The sequence below is a fragment of the Haplochromis burtoni genome, unplaced genomic scaffold, assembly GCF_018398535.1.
Source record: "Haplochromis burtoni strain Fernald_Lab_line unplaced genomic scaffold, NCSU_Asbu1 Contig_207, whole genome shotgun sequence".
NCBI lineage: Eukaryota > Metazoa > Chordata > Actinopteri > Cichliformes > Cichlidae > Haplochromis > Haplochromis burtoni.
In genome coordinates, this window is record NW_024582568.1 from 593446 (window position 1) to 608843 (window position 15398).

The window sequence follows — 15398 nt, forward strand, 5'->3', positions numbered from 1 at the left end:
CTAAAATAGCTAAAACTAAAAACTACTTCCAAAAACATTCAGCTTTGATATTAATGAGTTTTTTGGGTTCATTGAGAACATGGTTGTTGTTCAATAATAAAATTATTCCTCAAAAATACAACTTGCCTAATAATTCTGCACTCCCTGTATTATACATCAGCAGAAACTATAAGGACATCAGTTCATAGGGGAACAACAGCAACATTGTTATAAACTTCTTCCTTAACCAGACGCTCTGCAACTAAAGGAAATCCGACGATTTTTCAAGCAAGTACCTCAAAGATATAACAGAGTTCCTTCATCTATGTATTGCTGAAGTGGTAGATTCTGAAAAAGCACATAACATGGGCAAATAACAACAAAAACAATATAATAATACACAAAAACTAATCAGTTGAGTGAATGGCACTTAACCATAGGTTGCGGACGTTAACGCATGCGAGAATTAGAATAATTAGTTTTAACAGAAGTTTCTGAATTGGATGAGAGGCTAAATGAACTGAAATTGCTCTTGCTTTTCAAATGATAAAAAATACTGACGTCAAATTAATTTTTAAAAAAAAGCATTCAGCGATGACTTTATTTACCTTTATTTTAAAGCTGTCACAAAGTTCACAACATCAGTACCAGCGTTTACTCTTTATTCCTCTAAAAGTGAGTCTCATCCACGTGTACCAATGTTTGCGCTGAACGTACTTCCTTAGCAACGTGTATCTGAACCAGGAAGCACTTGTGTATCCTTTAGCTAACTAGCTAGCCGTGGATAGCACAGAGTGAAACTGTCTGACAGTAAAGTTTGTTTCAGTTTGATTCATGCTACATTTTTGCCTGTAAGACATATGCCAGGTGAACGTCGTGATTAGCAGACAGTCGTGTCGCTTACAGGAAAGAAGGGCACGTTGTAAGTCGGGATTGTTTTATTGGTGTGTTAGCGAGCTAACAAGCAAAACACAAGACTGCTAGCTTGACTCGAAGTAACTTATTTGTCTGCAGTGTCCTTCTTATCAACCGTGCACGTAACACAAACGGAATAACGCCTCTTTATTATAAAACAACGTAAATCATAAAGTGGCATGCTTTGCATTAAGTGAAACGACTGTTTTGAAAGTTATTGATAACGTGAACTTACGTTAACGAGATGAGTGATGTCATGGGTGAGAATGGGTACATGAAATGTGTTTTTTTTTATCCACCTCTGGCCCCTGACGATTCAGGATGATCCCCGAAGTTGATTGTTTTTTGTAAATGTGCAAACAGTAACATTAAAAAGAATACAGTGCACGTGAAATTATAGTTTTAAGTCAATGGGAAATCTGTGTAGTTTAGAGCTACTTTGCTGGTATACAAGAGGCTCTTTTCCATAGTGCCGTATTAGACAGAAATGACAATGTCCTTTCCTCTTCCAGGTATGCGATGAAAATGATTTTCTTACCACTGTGTGATAGGCAATGATAGGCTTGACAAATTATGCGGGGGTTATGGAAAGTCTAATGAATTCTGCTGAAGAGAAGCAGCCCTCCTCTCCACTGACCAACTCATGGGCCAAAAAACAGGAATCGAGCAAGAGTCAAAAGCCAAATGGCGTTGGTGGCTTTGTTTTAGTGCATGCAGGTAACTATATATACCATAATTAGCAGGCAGAATCAAGCACAAATATAAATGCAAGTATATTTTTTTTGTATGATATTCACAAAACACCTGCTCACATTTTCTCTTTTCTCAAAAGTATTTCGTGGTTTTAGGGGGTCGTCTATGGTATTTTTAAAGCCTCTTTTGTTCTTTTTCTTTAACGATTTACTTTTAGGTGCAGGATACCATTCAGAATCTAAGGCCAAGGAGTACAAGCATGTATGCAAAAGAGCCTGCCAGCGAGTAAGTTTACCTTTATGCCTGCTATAGCAAACTGCAAACTTGCTATGCTACCCATAATCAGTTCAATGTTAGTAAATGTATTTCTTCTGTCTAAATAACTTGGCACTATTCTGCAAAATACTAGCTGATTACAGATAACCTCAACATGGACCATAATTTGAGGTAGCTTTTTATAAAGAATGACCTAATTTGCATGTACATTTACTTTAAACTGTAAATAAATATGTTGGTAGTCATATTTTGTTGACACCTTAGAGTCAATTTTTTTTACTACTGGTTTTCTACTCTTGATTTACTTTATGTAGAGATAGACTTAGTTGTTTTCTGTTTGAGATTGTTTACCAAACTTTTAGCATTTCATCCTAAAAATCAATTTATTGGGATTTTTTGTTTGCTCAGTTTCTCTCTGGTCAGATGGGGAGTCTCTCAGAGCATCTGTCTCCGCATATTTTTCTGTGTTTTGACTGTAGTACTCATACAGAATCATTCCAGTTTTTATTTGCCTGTGTTAATTTCATTTTACAGTGGGAAAGCCTTTGTTGTTTTGCATTCTAAAGCACCCTCTTTTACTTATGTTGAGTTATATTTATTGTGCTTCCATCCTTAATATTGAGCCCCAGGTTATTTCCAGCACTGTTACAACAAAGCAATACAATAAAGCGGTAGATGCATAAGAAGCTTGTTTCAACACGATGCAGAAACAGTTCCCTTTGAAAATGAGTCTTTTGCTTGTATGCCAATGATAATTTCTTTCCTTGTTAAAAGATTTTAGCATTCTGTCTGTGTTCTTTTCCTCTCATACACAGACAGACGTGTATCTTTTGATTGATTTTATGGGGGCAAAGTGAAAAACAGCATTTATCTAATCAAACGCATTCTTCATCAAACGAAAATGATGTGTCATGTGACAGAGATATTGTCACACACACTTAGATTAGAAAGAGTGATGTGTTATAATGTGCCTGCAGTTTTTAGCCCTCAGGCCTGTGGAGTATTGTCATTATCTCACTGGGCAGGTGAGCGGACTTATCTACTAAAAATTTCAGATGAATTTGAAATTTTTAGTAGATAAGTCAGAGGTTAAGTTTTCTGAAAAACTTCTGAATTCCAAAACTTAAGAACAAGATGATGTAGAATTTTGAAATTGATCCCATAGGTGTGTCTACTGGGACTCTGAGGGTTAGTGCTGGTGGTCGCCAGTGTTTTTCCATTATGAAATTCCTAATAGTTTCTTTAAGTAGTAAAATATGAATTGCGAAAACATAGTTTTGCCAGTTTTGAAGCAATGTGACTTTTAGACAAGTTGTGAGTCTTTTTAATCTAATGTTTACATCCTTTATGCCTCTTTTTACCTAAACCTGTTAATGTAGAGGTTTTTTTTTTGTATCTCTTTAGGTTATATTCAAAGTGTATTTGATAATTGCTTTAAGTTGGGTGCTTCAGGGATATTAAAAAATGTCTTGCTCATATAAATAACTGACATTATTGTTCATATGAACTGAGTTTAGTTATATATTTACTGTTTTTTACTATAAACCTGTTTTGTTTCTTTTGCAGGCTGTTGACCAGCTCAAAGCTGGGGCACTTGCTGTGGAGGCAGTGGCTGCAGCACTAGTTGAACTTGAGGTTGGTTGGTTCTGATCCAGATGATAGAAAATTAACTTATATTGACACAGTTTTCAGTTTCACGAGATCTACAAGTATGTTATGTCCCAGATACACCTTAAAAACAAGTTAACTTTGAAATCCCAGATCACTGGAATGGTTTGCCTTTCAGGTTCTTGAAATAGTCAGACTATTGAGGGGTGACCACTGCACAAATAAATGCTTATTGAGACTAACAACAGTGTCAAGAAAATGGCAGGAGAAGACAAATTTTAAATAAGTCCACTGGGAACCTATTTGACTGCCACCATACTCTTGAAATATACCCTCCCTGGAGTGTTGAGAAAGTACAAAGTTTCAAGTGTTTGGAGATGTGGCCAATGAAAGAAGGGTGAAACACAACTGCCACTAAATAAAATTCGTAACTTGAAGTACACTAGTAAGACCTGGCCAAGAAATACTCAGCGACAGATTTTCTTTTAAAAGATTTTATGGTCAGATGGCAAGAAAGTGAGTCTTGATGGACCAGACGGATGGGCTCCAGTTTGGATCACTAATATCCGCAGGGCAGCACTTTAAAGCGTAAAGTGTGATGGTATGAAGTGCTACCACTGAGGATGAGCTAACTGGACCTTTTTGTGTTGAATAGGGACTAAAATAAACCCCCAGTCTTACTGACAGTGTCTGGATAATACTTTCTTTAAACAGTAATACAAGTTTGCATTATTTAAGATAACCATAATCTTTGCTGGCTGTGGCAATCCTCCATTAAGATGAAGTTAAGATATACTTGAAGAAAAGCTTTTTTTAAAGTAGTAAAACAAAAAGCTAAAATAAGCAGAATGTATATATAGCTTAATAAATATACATTATATGCATTCAAATAATGGTCTTTTGGGCTGTTCTCAAATCCATTTGAAAGCCTTTGATTGGAGCTTCAGTGAAAGACAGTCTTACAGCTTGATTGCTTTTAAGGCTCAGAGCAGCTGTTCTATATAAATGAAGTGTGGCTACACAAACTGTACTGACTGTTTTTGAATAACTGGCAAAATATTAAAAACTGTATTTTTATTTTGCATTATTTATTTGTTAAACTTCCTCTAATAATTGAGCATAGCCTGTCTGGAATAAATGTATTTATGAACTGAACTATAGGCTTTTAAGGCAACAATAGTTGAAGTTATTACTTTAGCTCTCTTAGCAAATTATAGGCTGCTTTCTAACCTTCCTTTTATTTAAAAGAAATCTTGAAAGAGCAGTTGTTTCCTTTGCAAACTGATCATTTGCAAAGGAATGGTTTATTTGAAGAGTTTCTGTGCATCATAAGACAGAAACAGCAGTTACAAATTGCTGGACTTAACCTCGAGTACAGTTTGGATGAAGACCCACTGTGTGCAAGTTCTGACCAATACTGTAAAAGGAGTAGCGATTCTTGTGAATTGTGAATGGAATGATTGATAATGGCCGTCTTGCCACGGCATAAGCTCATCAGTCCTTTGGCCAAATGAGTTGACTCTTAATGAAACACTTTCCTCTTGATGTGTCCATATTTCATATTACATACTTGTTATTTTCTGATTTAAAAAAATATTTTTTGTAAGTTCTCCATGCTAGCTGAGATAGACGTACCCTTTTGTGTTTGCGAAACTGAATACATAAGAAATTCCTTAGAAAGCAGGCTATTAAGAAGTAAATCTAGAATGAAATCACTGAATTGGCCTCAAAAACAAATCATAATTGGATGGTATGAAAAAACACAGGCGTCTGCTTTATCATTCTCATTTCCCCAGAATCTCACAAAATGTACAGTCAGCAGAGTAATAACAGTGTGCGTGTTCCAGGGTCTGATTGCTATTGTGTCACAGAAAGAAGTTTCACAACAGCGGTTTTTGGTTCATAACACTTAAAGTGGTGCTAATTATCTTTCTTTGATTGTTGGTTTTTGGTTGATCGGAAAGTATCCGTGTGTTTGTAAGTGTTGTTGCCTAACCTTCTCTGTGGTAAACATGCTAAATCTGAACGATTTGACAAAGTGACATAGACTTACAATGACCAACTGAAGATCATAAAAAACAAAGAATGAAGCTTTCTTTTGTGGTTAAGATTTAAAAAAAAGAAAAAATTTTCTTCATCATATTCACACTGACAACACGGTTCATGACAGGCACTGTCTTATTCTGGACTCTGTTCTTTTAATTGTCCTTAGGACTCTCCTTTTACAAATGCTGGCATGGGCTCCAACCTTAATTTGTCAGGGGAAATTGAGTGTGATGCAAGTATCATGGATGGAAAGTCTCTGCATTTTGGCGCCGTAGGAGCTCTTAGTGGTGAGTTACTACATGTGTGGTGATACTTGCATAATACTCATACATTATTGTGCTACATGCACTTCAGTCACCTGGACATATTGACAGTAAGACAAGAACCTAGGTCATATTTTCCTGACAGACTTTTCTACTATTTAAAAACCGCTGGCACCATTAATCATTCCAGTGTGGGATCACCTCATTTTGATTTTTTTTTTTTTAGATGAAGGGCAACCAGGAAGTGTTTTTAATATGTTAATGTTAATACAATCACTGTATTCTGTGTTTTTCTTTAAGGCTTTCAGCAAACGCTTTTTTTTCTTCCTTTTTTTCTGCTTTTGCAAGAACTCCAAACAACAGATAAGGTGTGAAAACTGAAACTTACCATGCAGTCCAAAATACAACAGATTGTTTGTTTTTTTTAGCCAGGTCTGCATGATGTTAAGCATTTGGCTTAGCTAGCCAACATGTGCTTTTTATAAAGTCTCGGAATTCTGAAAAAATGAGTTTAAATGGGCTGAAAGAGATTCAGAATTCATAGCTCTACATGTGTGACGATTACTAGCAAAAACAAAAATATGTTACAAAGTAAAAATATATATATTCATCTTCTAATCTGTTTAGTCTTTTTATTGATTTGCCTCAAGGGTCACAATGATATATGATGTTTAAAAAAAATAAAAAAATAGTTTTGGTGTCTTGATTTATTCACACAGTAATACCATCACTTACTGTGAACTGCAAGCCCTGTAAAAATTCTTCTTCTTTCAGGTATAAGGAACCCAGTAATGGTTGCAAACCGTCTGCTGAGTGAAGCACAGAAAGGGAAACTTTCAGCTGGCAGAATACCACCCTGGTGATTAATGCGGTTAATGAATAACTTTGCGTTAATGCGATGGTGTCCACCCCTAATTTAATTGTTGTTTTCTCAGCTTTTTAGTGGGGCGGGGAGCACATGATTGGGCTGTCAGCCATGGAATACCACCATGCCCTTCAGATAAAATGGCCACCAGTAAGTACTTTTGCACTGATTCGCAAACATAAATTATCCAAGACGCGAATTAACCGCAGTTATAAAGTGACCTCAAAATACTTGCATTTAAAAATATCTAGAAAAACATGGTTGAATTTCTGTGGATGCAGGAAAAAAAAACCTATTTTGTCACACCCAGAGTTCAGTTTATCTGCATACAAGAGGAACAAGCGAAAGATGGAGCTGGCAGAGAAAATGGACACAGGACATAATCAGACAAAGAAAAGACGACAATCAAGTGAAAACGTGAGTGATATGTTGTCAGTTAAAATTTAAACAGTAGTAAGTATATTCTTTCTCAGCTGTGTTACATCCATTCTAACAGTCAGCATGGATAGTTTGCTTTTATTCAGGTAGTTTTTCCTCTCAGCAATCAAACTGTCTTTTCTTCATTCCACAGATTTGACTGTTTTACCATTTATGTCAAACAAAATGCTCTGAACAAGTAGCATTCATTATAATAACAAGGTTATACAGACTTTAGCACTAGCAGTTTTAAAGTGATGGCAGGAAGGAACAGGGACTTTAAAAAATAAGACAGATGGAAAAGTAAGAGAAAAGTAGCAGTTTAACAAAATAAAAGCTTTCAAAAGTGGGATAACAGCCACATATCCACAAAATTCCTTCTGAATAATTCTGAATTTTATAAGACATTTGAAAAATGTAGCAGCTAGAAATGTTAAATAAACTTATAAAGGCAACATCTAATCAATATACTTGGAACTGTTTGTAGCATTGAACAGAGCAAGCAGTACTCGGACTGTGCACTGGAACGAAACCTAATGTGATAAACCCAAACCTTCAGACTAACAAAGGCTAGAAAGGGCAGAAACGACAAGAAAAAAGTGCATGTGATTATTATATCGGCAGAAAGTTGAGTCTTAAATGGTTTAATTAGAAATCAGCATGACTCCACATATGATGACTCCACTTGGTCTGTGTTTTTGGTGGTGATTGATGTGGTCAGAAACTCAGGTTATTAAAGGTTATGCAATAAGATATACAGTTCCTATAAAAGCTGTTTACCTATTTAGATTTTCCCCTTTTGTTCATTAAAAAAAAAAAGGTCATTATAATTTGGCTTTTTTGTTTTTTATGAGAATTTACAAAAACACCTCTTTAATTTATTAAAAACACATGATGTAAAATAACTGAATATTTTCACCCCCTTTAAAGTGACTGACCTATTTCAACTGAGATCCAGCCAGTTGGTGCTAGCAGTCGCACAATTAGTTAAATGGAGGTAACCTGAGTACACTGAATGTGTCTCATGTGATTGTAGAATATAGACATTCTGTATCTGGACAGTCCAGGCATAGGTTAATTGGCATTCCTGGCTACAATAACACCATGAAAATAAAACACTCCAAGCAGCTCTGAGAAAATGCAGTTAAAGAAGGAGTTCTTTAAGAAGCGGAGGATATATGGCATGTGTCGTCATAAACTGATTAACAAGGAGGAGACAAATGTGAGATGCCACTAAGACACCTGTGACTGCTCTGAACCTGTTGCCCAGGTTCTAATGGGACAGCAGCACAAACAAAGCCAGTCTGAATTAAAGTTTACCCAAAGGCATGTGGGAGACTCAAAAGTCAAGTGGAAGAACAGAAGGGATTGTCTAAGAAAGAGTTTTGCGGGCATCAGACTCAATGCTGTGTTTGGCAGACACCAAACACCAAACACGTCTGCAAACACGCCACCCCATCGTGAAGCATCATGATGTGGGGATGCTTCTCGGCAGCAGGCCCTGGAAGGCTTCTAGAGGATAAAAGGGAAATCTTGGAGGACATTCAGACTCAGTCTGCAAGAGAACTGCTACTTTGCAGAAGATCTGTTTCTCACCAAGTCAGTCTCTTGAAGCACACTGCGAAAGCTACATGGAAGTGGTTTAAAGACAAAGTGAATGTTGCGGGGCGTCCGAGTCAAAGCTCAGATTTCAGTCCGATAGGGAATTTGTGGCGGTTTTTGAAAAGGGCTGTTCATGCCTGACACAAAGATACATTTTCTCAGTTCTCATGTTCTTCCCGGGGCATCAAAGACAATTGCATTACGAGACAGCTGTGTGGACATTTCCAGGAAAGATTGTTGAGAGTTAGTGCTGACTTTCAGGGCTCCTAGGAGCACAGCTGAAGGGTGGCCTCATGATGAGCTGAAACGCTAACTCCCTCTGCTCCAAACTCACGAGCAGAGGAAGCAGCACAGAAGAGGGTGGGAAAGTTTATCTTGGTTCAGATGTGATTTGTGTTAAATGGAGTAAAACGTGTAAACAGACACAGCCTGATTTGCTTCATTGGATCTGTTTTTGAATTCTATTGTGGTTTATTTAGTTCAGTTACATCAATCGTCTTTATTAATGATATATCCATTAAATGAAAGACTAACATCTAGGACCAGCTGTTTGTTGACTTAGCCGTGATCAAATGGGGTTTGATTCGGTGATTGATTTTTATGTCAAATAGCTAGTTTGCTTAATTAGAGTTAAAAGATTGAGTCACCCAGTTTTCATCTGTCTGCTATGTTTATTTAAAACTTACATATGGCAAACACTTAAGATTAATAAGTGGCCATTTGGTGCAGTTAAAGCTGATCTGGAAATAGCTTGTACTCTGATGGGGACGGTCCATGTTGAGAATTTTAATATACTTTACCTCATCTTTAATGTTTCCTCTGCCACTGACATGTAAAATCAGCTAATAGGAAATAACATTATGTATCAAGAATGACTTATGAGAGAGGGATCTCAGCAAAGAATGTTATTGCAGCCTGGTTTTAATTTACATGCAAGGCCTTTTCTTTATGGCTCTGTCTTTTTGCCAGCCAGTAAAATCTTTCCAGGGTTGGTACCTGTGTCCTCATGGCGAGATTAAGTGTTATTTTTCCAAAGATGTTCACAAGTGTTACGGTCGTCATTTACTGTGGGGTTCAAATACAATGATCATGTATGACAGGATGGTGTCTGTAGCATTTGAAAATAGCTGGCCTTGGATCTTTTTGGCCTCTGGAGCTAAGGTCCCAGGGGTGATTTAGGAGAGCTGAAAGCAGAGGAGACAAGCTGATCCATTGTTTTGTTTTTTTAACTGTTGTCTTTTTAGTCCAAGGTGTAATCTTCAGTTTCTGGTAGAAGCTGGGTTGTGATCATGTGTAATAATGCCAGTTTGCACATTTACCCTGTAAAAGTCATGCAGTCTGACTCATGATGGTTCACAAGGAAGTCACTTCCAAAGCAAACTGCAATCAAGGAAGAAAACAGGACTGGAATTCCAGCAGCACATCTTTATGAAATGTGAAGAAAGAGTGGTTCATATTTTCATGCAGTGCTGTCTTAATTTTGGAGTCAGTTCCCTTTTAAAATAGACAAGTAGGCAGCTGTGCCAGCATGCACAGTGTAGTGATATTCCATTTTCATTTTTTTTCCTATAAATTCTTTTACTGCGGTGCTAAAATTTGTTGATGTGTTTTCTAAACGCTTGTTAGTTTACGAGTGTTGGTGGATAACACAACATGTGCAGGGAAGTGTAGCCTAGGTCATTTTATGCCGTGCCCTAAAAACACATTATTGCAAGGTACTAATATTTACTGAAATGGTGGTTAAAAAAGCCTAATAGAAAACAGTTTTTAACAAAAAATAGGAGAACAGCTCATTGACACTGTCACTTCTTCAGGACTGGACTTAAGAGGTGCGAATTAATGTTGTGAAGACGGTACAAGCAAACAGATGCATACAGAGGTTCCTTCACCTACTAGTGTGATTGTTAGTCAAAAGTTAACATCTCAAGTTCAGAAGGTGATGTTTTTTTGTTTTTTCATTTTGCCACCTCTTATAGTTATAGTTACTTAAAATTGTCATTTGAAAATGACCTTTTGAATTTCTTAGCTCCTTTTTTGCAGTTCATGTGACTCTTTTCCTTTACTGTCATATAGGGAAATGGCTCAGGGTGCCTCGACACAGTTGGAGCTGTTGTTGTGGACCTGGAGGGGAATGTAGCTGCAGCAGTGTCCAGTGGAGGTTTGGCTATGAAACATCCCGGCAGGGTTGGCCAGGTAATGTAGCCCTTTCCTTCTTTTTATTACAATATCTTTGTCCAGATAATGTCTTTAAATAAATGTTTAATGTAACTCAATTAAATGATAACTAAAATTATATTTGATGCAGTTATTACTATAGACATCATTTCTCCTGTAGTGAAATATTTCAACATTGTGAGATATCGTTTCTATGTCGTGCATACAGGGCTCTATTTAGAGAACAAAATAAGTGCACTGTGCACCTACATACTGTTTGCGTTTAATGCTAATGTTATGCTGCTGCCTGTAATTGAAGCTCAAAAGATGTCTGTCCGTATCCAAATTATTGCCATCTAAAAGAGGGAGAATTATTTTTTTTTGCTCCAAATTATGGGCCTCTGGCTTGGGGATAATTTCAGTTTCATGTGTGGCAAGTCAGTAAATCCATTGGAAATATTTGTTTTTAGTTTGCATGTTCTCCCCGTGTTTGCGTGGATTCTCTCCAGGCACTCGGGCTTCCTCCCAAAGACATGTAGTTAGTGGGGTTAGGTTAATTGGTATTTCTAAATTGTCCATAGGTGTGAATGTGAGTGTGAATGGTTGTCTGTCTCTTGTGTTAGCCCTGCGACAGACTGGCAACCTGTGCAGGGTGTAACCTGCCTCTCACCGTATGGTAGCTGGGATGGGCTCCATCCCCCCCATTGCGCCCCTGACAAGGCTAAGCAGGAGAGAATGGATGGACGTATGCCTGTTTGACTTTAACAGGCAAACATTTTCCTCTGCTTTAATACAGACGTCTTTTCTTCAAATAAAGGTGATATACTAATATAAAAAAAGGCTGAAAAGCTGTAATGTAACATTCTTCCGTGGAGGGGTAAATCTTGGTCTCAAAGCTAGTGTGCCTCCTTCAATTCTCCATAAATGTCCACTGGTCATTGATATTGTTTTAAGTAATTTTACCACCAATTTCTTTTCAACATTTAGTTGGAAGAGATTTTGTTTTTATTGTTTGTTTGTTTTTTAAATTTTTTTTTGCAAGTAGTGCCTGTTTAAAATCATCCAATTCATTGGGATTCAAATCTGGACTTTGATGGTGTTTGCATAACCTTCTATTTCTTCTTTTTGACCCATTTCTCAGTGAATCTGTTAGACCCCTTATGATCATTATTCTGTTAGAAGAGCCAGCTTTGCTTTAACTTCAACTTTTGAACAGATGGCCTCACATTATCTTCAAGCACTCTTTGATACGATGCTGGTTTATAGTAAAACCGATGCCTGCAAGCTGTCCAGTCCCAAGGGCATCAAAGCACATTCACACCACGATGTTTTACAGCTGGCATGTAGTTCTTCTTTTTGAAAGTCTGTCTTTGCTCTGTGCTGAACATGTCTCCTCTCACTGTGGCCAAAAAAACCTCACTCTTTGTTTTTCTCTACCTAGGTCACATTATTCTTAGTGGTCTGTTCTTAGTTGTCCAAAAACAACAACAGAGCAGTACTATAGTTTTGCCAGTGAACATATAGACATTTTTTCCTCTTTTTGACATCAGTGTGTTTCTGCAGCTTTTGTTTAATTTTTTTGTAATCAGTCAATTTTCCATGCGTATGTATTTTTTTTGTCTGAAGAACAGTGTTGCTTGAAAAAAAGTGTCATTTTTGCTTCAAATTTGCTGCAAGCTGTTAAAAAAATTCCAACCGTTAAACTCCGATATTTTTGGGCGACTTTGGTGGGGACCAAAGCAGAGCTAAAAAAGAGTTGTATATTAGCTTTTGCATTAGATTCCAATCCCATAGTTGGTGGGGAATCTGGGTATAATGAAACTGAAAGCTCAGCAACCATTAAGGACATGCTCTTTAAATGTAACCTGCTTTTGGAGGAAAGTCAAAAAGGATAGAGTTGGAGTGCAAAAAATCACCCTGGGCTTTTTAGACTTGACCAGAAATGTGTTATCAGTAGAGAGGTGGCGCGTCTGTAGTATGTTCTTTGTTAACTCACTATCCACTAAAATCATAGGAGGAAAACAGTGTGCCAGGGTTGTGTGTTACGTGAGTTTTGATCCCCTCTAGTGGCCATAAGTCTAACTGATCAGTGCACCTTATGAAGGGTTAAGGGCAGCAGATTGGACTTTTTCAGGAAGCAGCGGTTGCCAGTAAAGACCCCCAGAGTTTGGTTCCCTTTCTTTTATTTCTCCCATTGCTAGCTGTAATTAACAGAGCTGAAATTTTACTTTTTAATGGAGATAGTCAAAAATAACAACTAGTGGTCTGGGCTCTACTTAATGTTAATTCAAAACTTTTCTTTGAAGAACTTTTACTTCGAGGAAACAAAGGAAGTTGTCATTTTCTATTAAAAGCGGCTTTACGGGAAAAAACAGCCATGTAACAGTGGAGGCTGAACAGAATGAATGAATCAGTGGGATTTACTGCCTCAACCTAATTATCACTTGTAGTGTTAGGAAAACCTGAAGCTCAGAGCAATAGAGCTAGAAAGCCTGGCATGCTGCTTTAGTTAAAGATGTGCAAATATAAATAAGTCTGCTATAACCAACCAGTAACCAAAGTTACTCTTTAAGAAATTATTCTGCTTATTTCAAGGCAAAAGCAATAATCCTTTTCATCTAAGATGTCTTTTTTGTTTTCCATTTCTCAGGCTGCTCACTATGGATGTGGCTGCTGGGCTGAAAATGCCTGTAATATGAACTCTTACTCTACAGCAGTGAGTACCTCAGGTAAACCAGCACATTCTCTGTAATCTACTTTTACAGTTGTGTGTATTTGTGTGTGTTTGTTTCCACTCTGTTCACTCTGGGTTCACTATTAGCCTCTCTTTTGTTGTTGAGGATGATATGAATCAGTCCGAGCGAGTCAGGCTTCAAAAAGCCTGATAATACTTTCCGATGACCTTCAACTGTTCCCGCTGAGTGATTTCTCATCAGTCACTTCCTCAACTGATTGAGTCATCTTTCTCTATTCTGTGTTAGTCAGCTGCACGCCAGGTGCATTGCAGAGCTCTTTGGATTTTCAGTGACTTGTGACATGGGACACCTGTTGTAGATATGATTGAAGGAGAGCTTCTGGAAGGGCATTGCAGTGTTAAAATGGTGAATTTGTAAAGTGTACTTGTCCAGATTTGGATCATAACTTGACTGGTATAATAGTTGGCAGTTAAATCAAGTATCAACTTTTGCATTTCATGTACTGCGAGCTTTTACTTACAGTACATGTATAATATAAAAATCTAAATAAACTAAAGTACAATGTATCACTGAAATACACAAACAAACAAACAAACAAACAAAAAACTATGTGGTCGAGCAGCACTCAACAGGACTTTTACTTGACATCATTATTGTAGTTCAGGATGGCCTAATATGCTTTCTGCTTTCCAAAAGCCCTAGAATTTAAGATTTGGGTGGTTAGTTCTGCAGTTATCTAGAACATTTCACCATAACAAAAATCAGAGTAAATCACTTAAATTATTAGCTGTCTGGTGGTTTTTATTGGAGCAAACAGTCATGTGAAAATGAATGCTTTTTCGAGGTTTTCTCTATCAGCATATAATTTAAAAAAATCATTTGGTCCTTGTCAGGTTATCAGGTCTAAAATTATTTAAATACAACATCAAATAAATTGCAAACCATGACATACACACACAGGGTCATTTTTTTATTTAACAAAAATGAAGCCAAAATGCAGAAGCAGTGTGTGAAAAACACACGCACACAAAATGATTTGGTATCTTGTAGAACCACCTTTAGCAGCAATAACTTAGAAACTTATAAGTAATCATTTTCTGTTTGTTTTTATCAGTGTCTCTTATCGTTGTAGAGATCATTTTGGCCACTTTTTACGCTTTTCAGACATTCCCACTGTTTTTTTTTAAGGTCCTTGCACAGTATTTAATTCAGGTTGAGGTTCAGACTTTGACTGGTCCATTGCAACATCTTGATTCTTTTCTTTTTCAGCCGTTCTGTTGTAGATTTGCTGCTGTGTTTGGAATCACTGTTTTCTCACAATATCCAATTTGGGTTAAGTTTTAGCTGTTGGACAGATGGCCTCACTTTGACTCCAGATACTTTGATATACAGAAGAGTTCATGGTTGACTCAAAGACTGCAAATAGCCAGAATCATAACCGTCGTTTGGTTATTGCTAAATGTGGTGCTGTGCATTAAGTCCAGACGTCTTGGTCTCGTTCTGTCCAAAGAACATCGTTCCAGAAGTCTTTGTTCAGATATAAACTGTGTTGCCACATTGTTTTTAGAGAGAAGAGACTTTCTTCTGCAAAGCCACACTTATTCAGTTTTTTTCCTAATTTTATTGCTATGAACTTTAACATTTAACATACTAACCGAGGCCTGTAGAGTCCGAGATGTAGCTTCATTGGGGCTTTTGCAGTTTGGTTTGACCTTGGGGTAAATTTGCTGGGAAGATCGGCACAAATGTTTTCCACTTGTAAATAAAGTTTCTCACTGTAGAATGATGGACTTTAAATTGTTTGGAAATGGCCTTATAACCCTTCCCAGATTGATAGGGAGCAACAGCTGCTTCTCTAAGATAATGGCTGATGTCTTTCCTCCT

At 37.2% G+C, this 15398-nt stretch overlaps 1 protein-coding gene across 3 annotated transcripts in view; it reads left to right on the plus strand.

Moving 5' to 3' along the window:
• Window positions 1–705: 705 nt before the first annotated feature.
• The window catches only part of tasp1 (taspase, threonine aspartase, 1), a 29713-nt gene continuing 15020 nt past the window's right edge, over window positions 706–15398 (plus strand). The window contains exons 1-10 of one of the 3 annotated variants that reach the window (XM_042226350.1): window positions 706–901; window positions 1446–1611; window positions 1805–1872; window positions 3430–3498; window positions 5684–5804; window positions 6555–6639; window positions 6716–6795; window positions 6956–7062; window positions 10738–10857; window positions 13469–13547. In XM_042226350.1, coding sequence (XP_042082284.1) covers window positions 1449–1611; window positions 1805–1872; window positions 3430–3498; window positions 5684–5804; window positions 6555–6639; window positions 6716–6795; window positions 6956–7062; window positions 10738–10857; window positions 13469–13547 — 892 coding nt within the window. In that variant the 5' untranslated portion in view covers window positions 706–901; window positions 1446–1448. Of the gene's footprint in view, window positions 902–1406; window positions 1612–1804; window positions 1873–3429; window positions 3499–5683; window positions 5805–6554; window positions 6640–6715; window positions 6796–6955; window positions 7063–10737; window positions 10858–13468; window positions 13548–15398 lie in introns of all 3 variants that reach the window. The other 2 variants (XM_005936320.3, XM_042226349.1) reach the window with 2 other exon arrangements.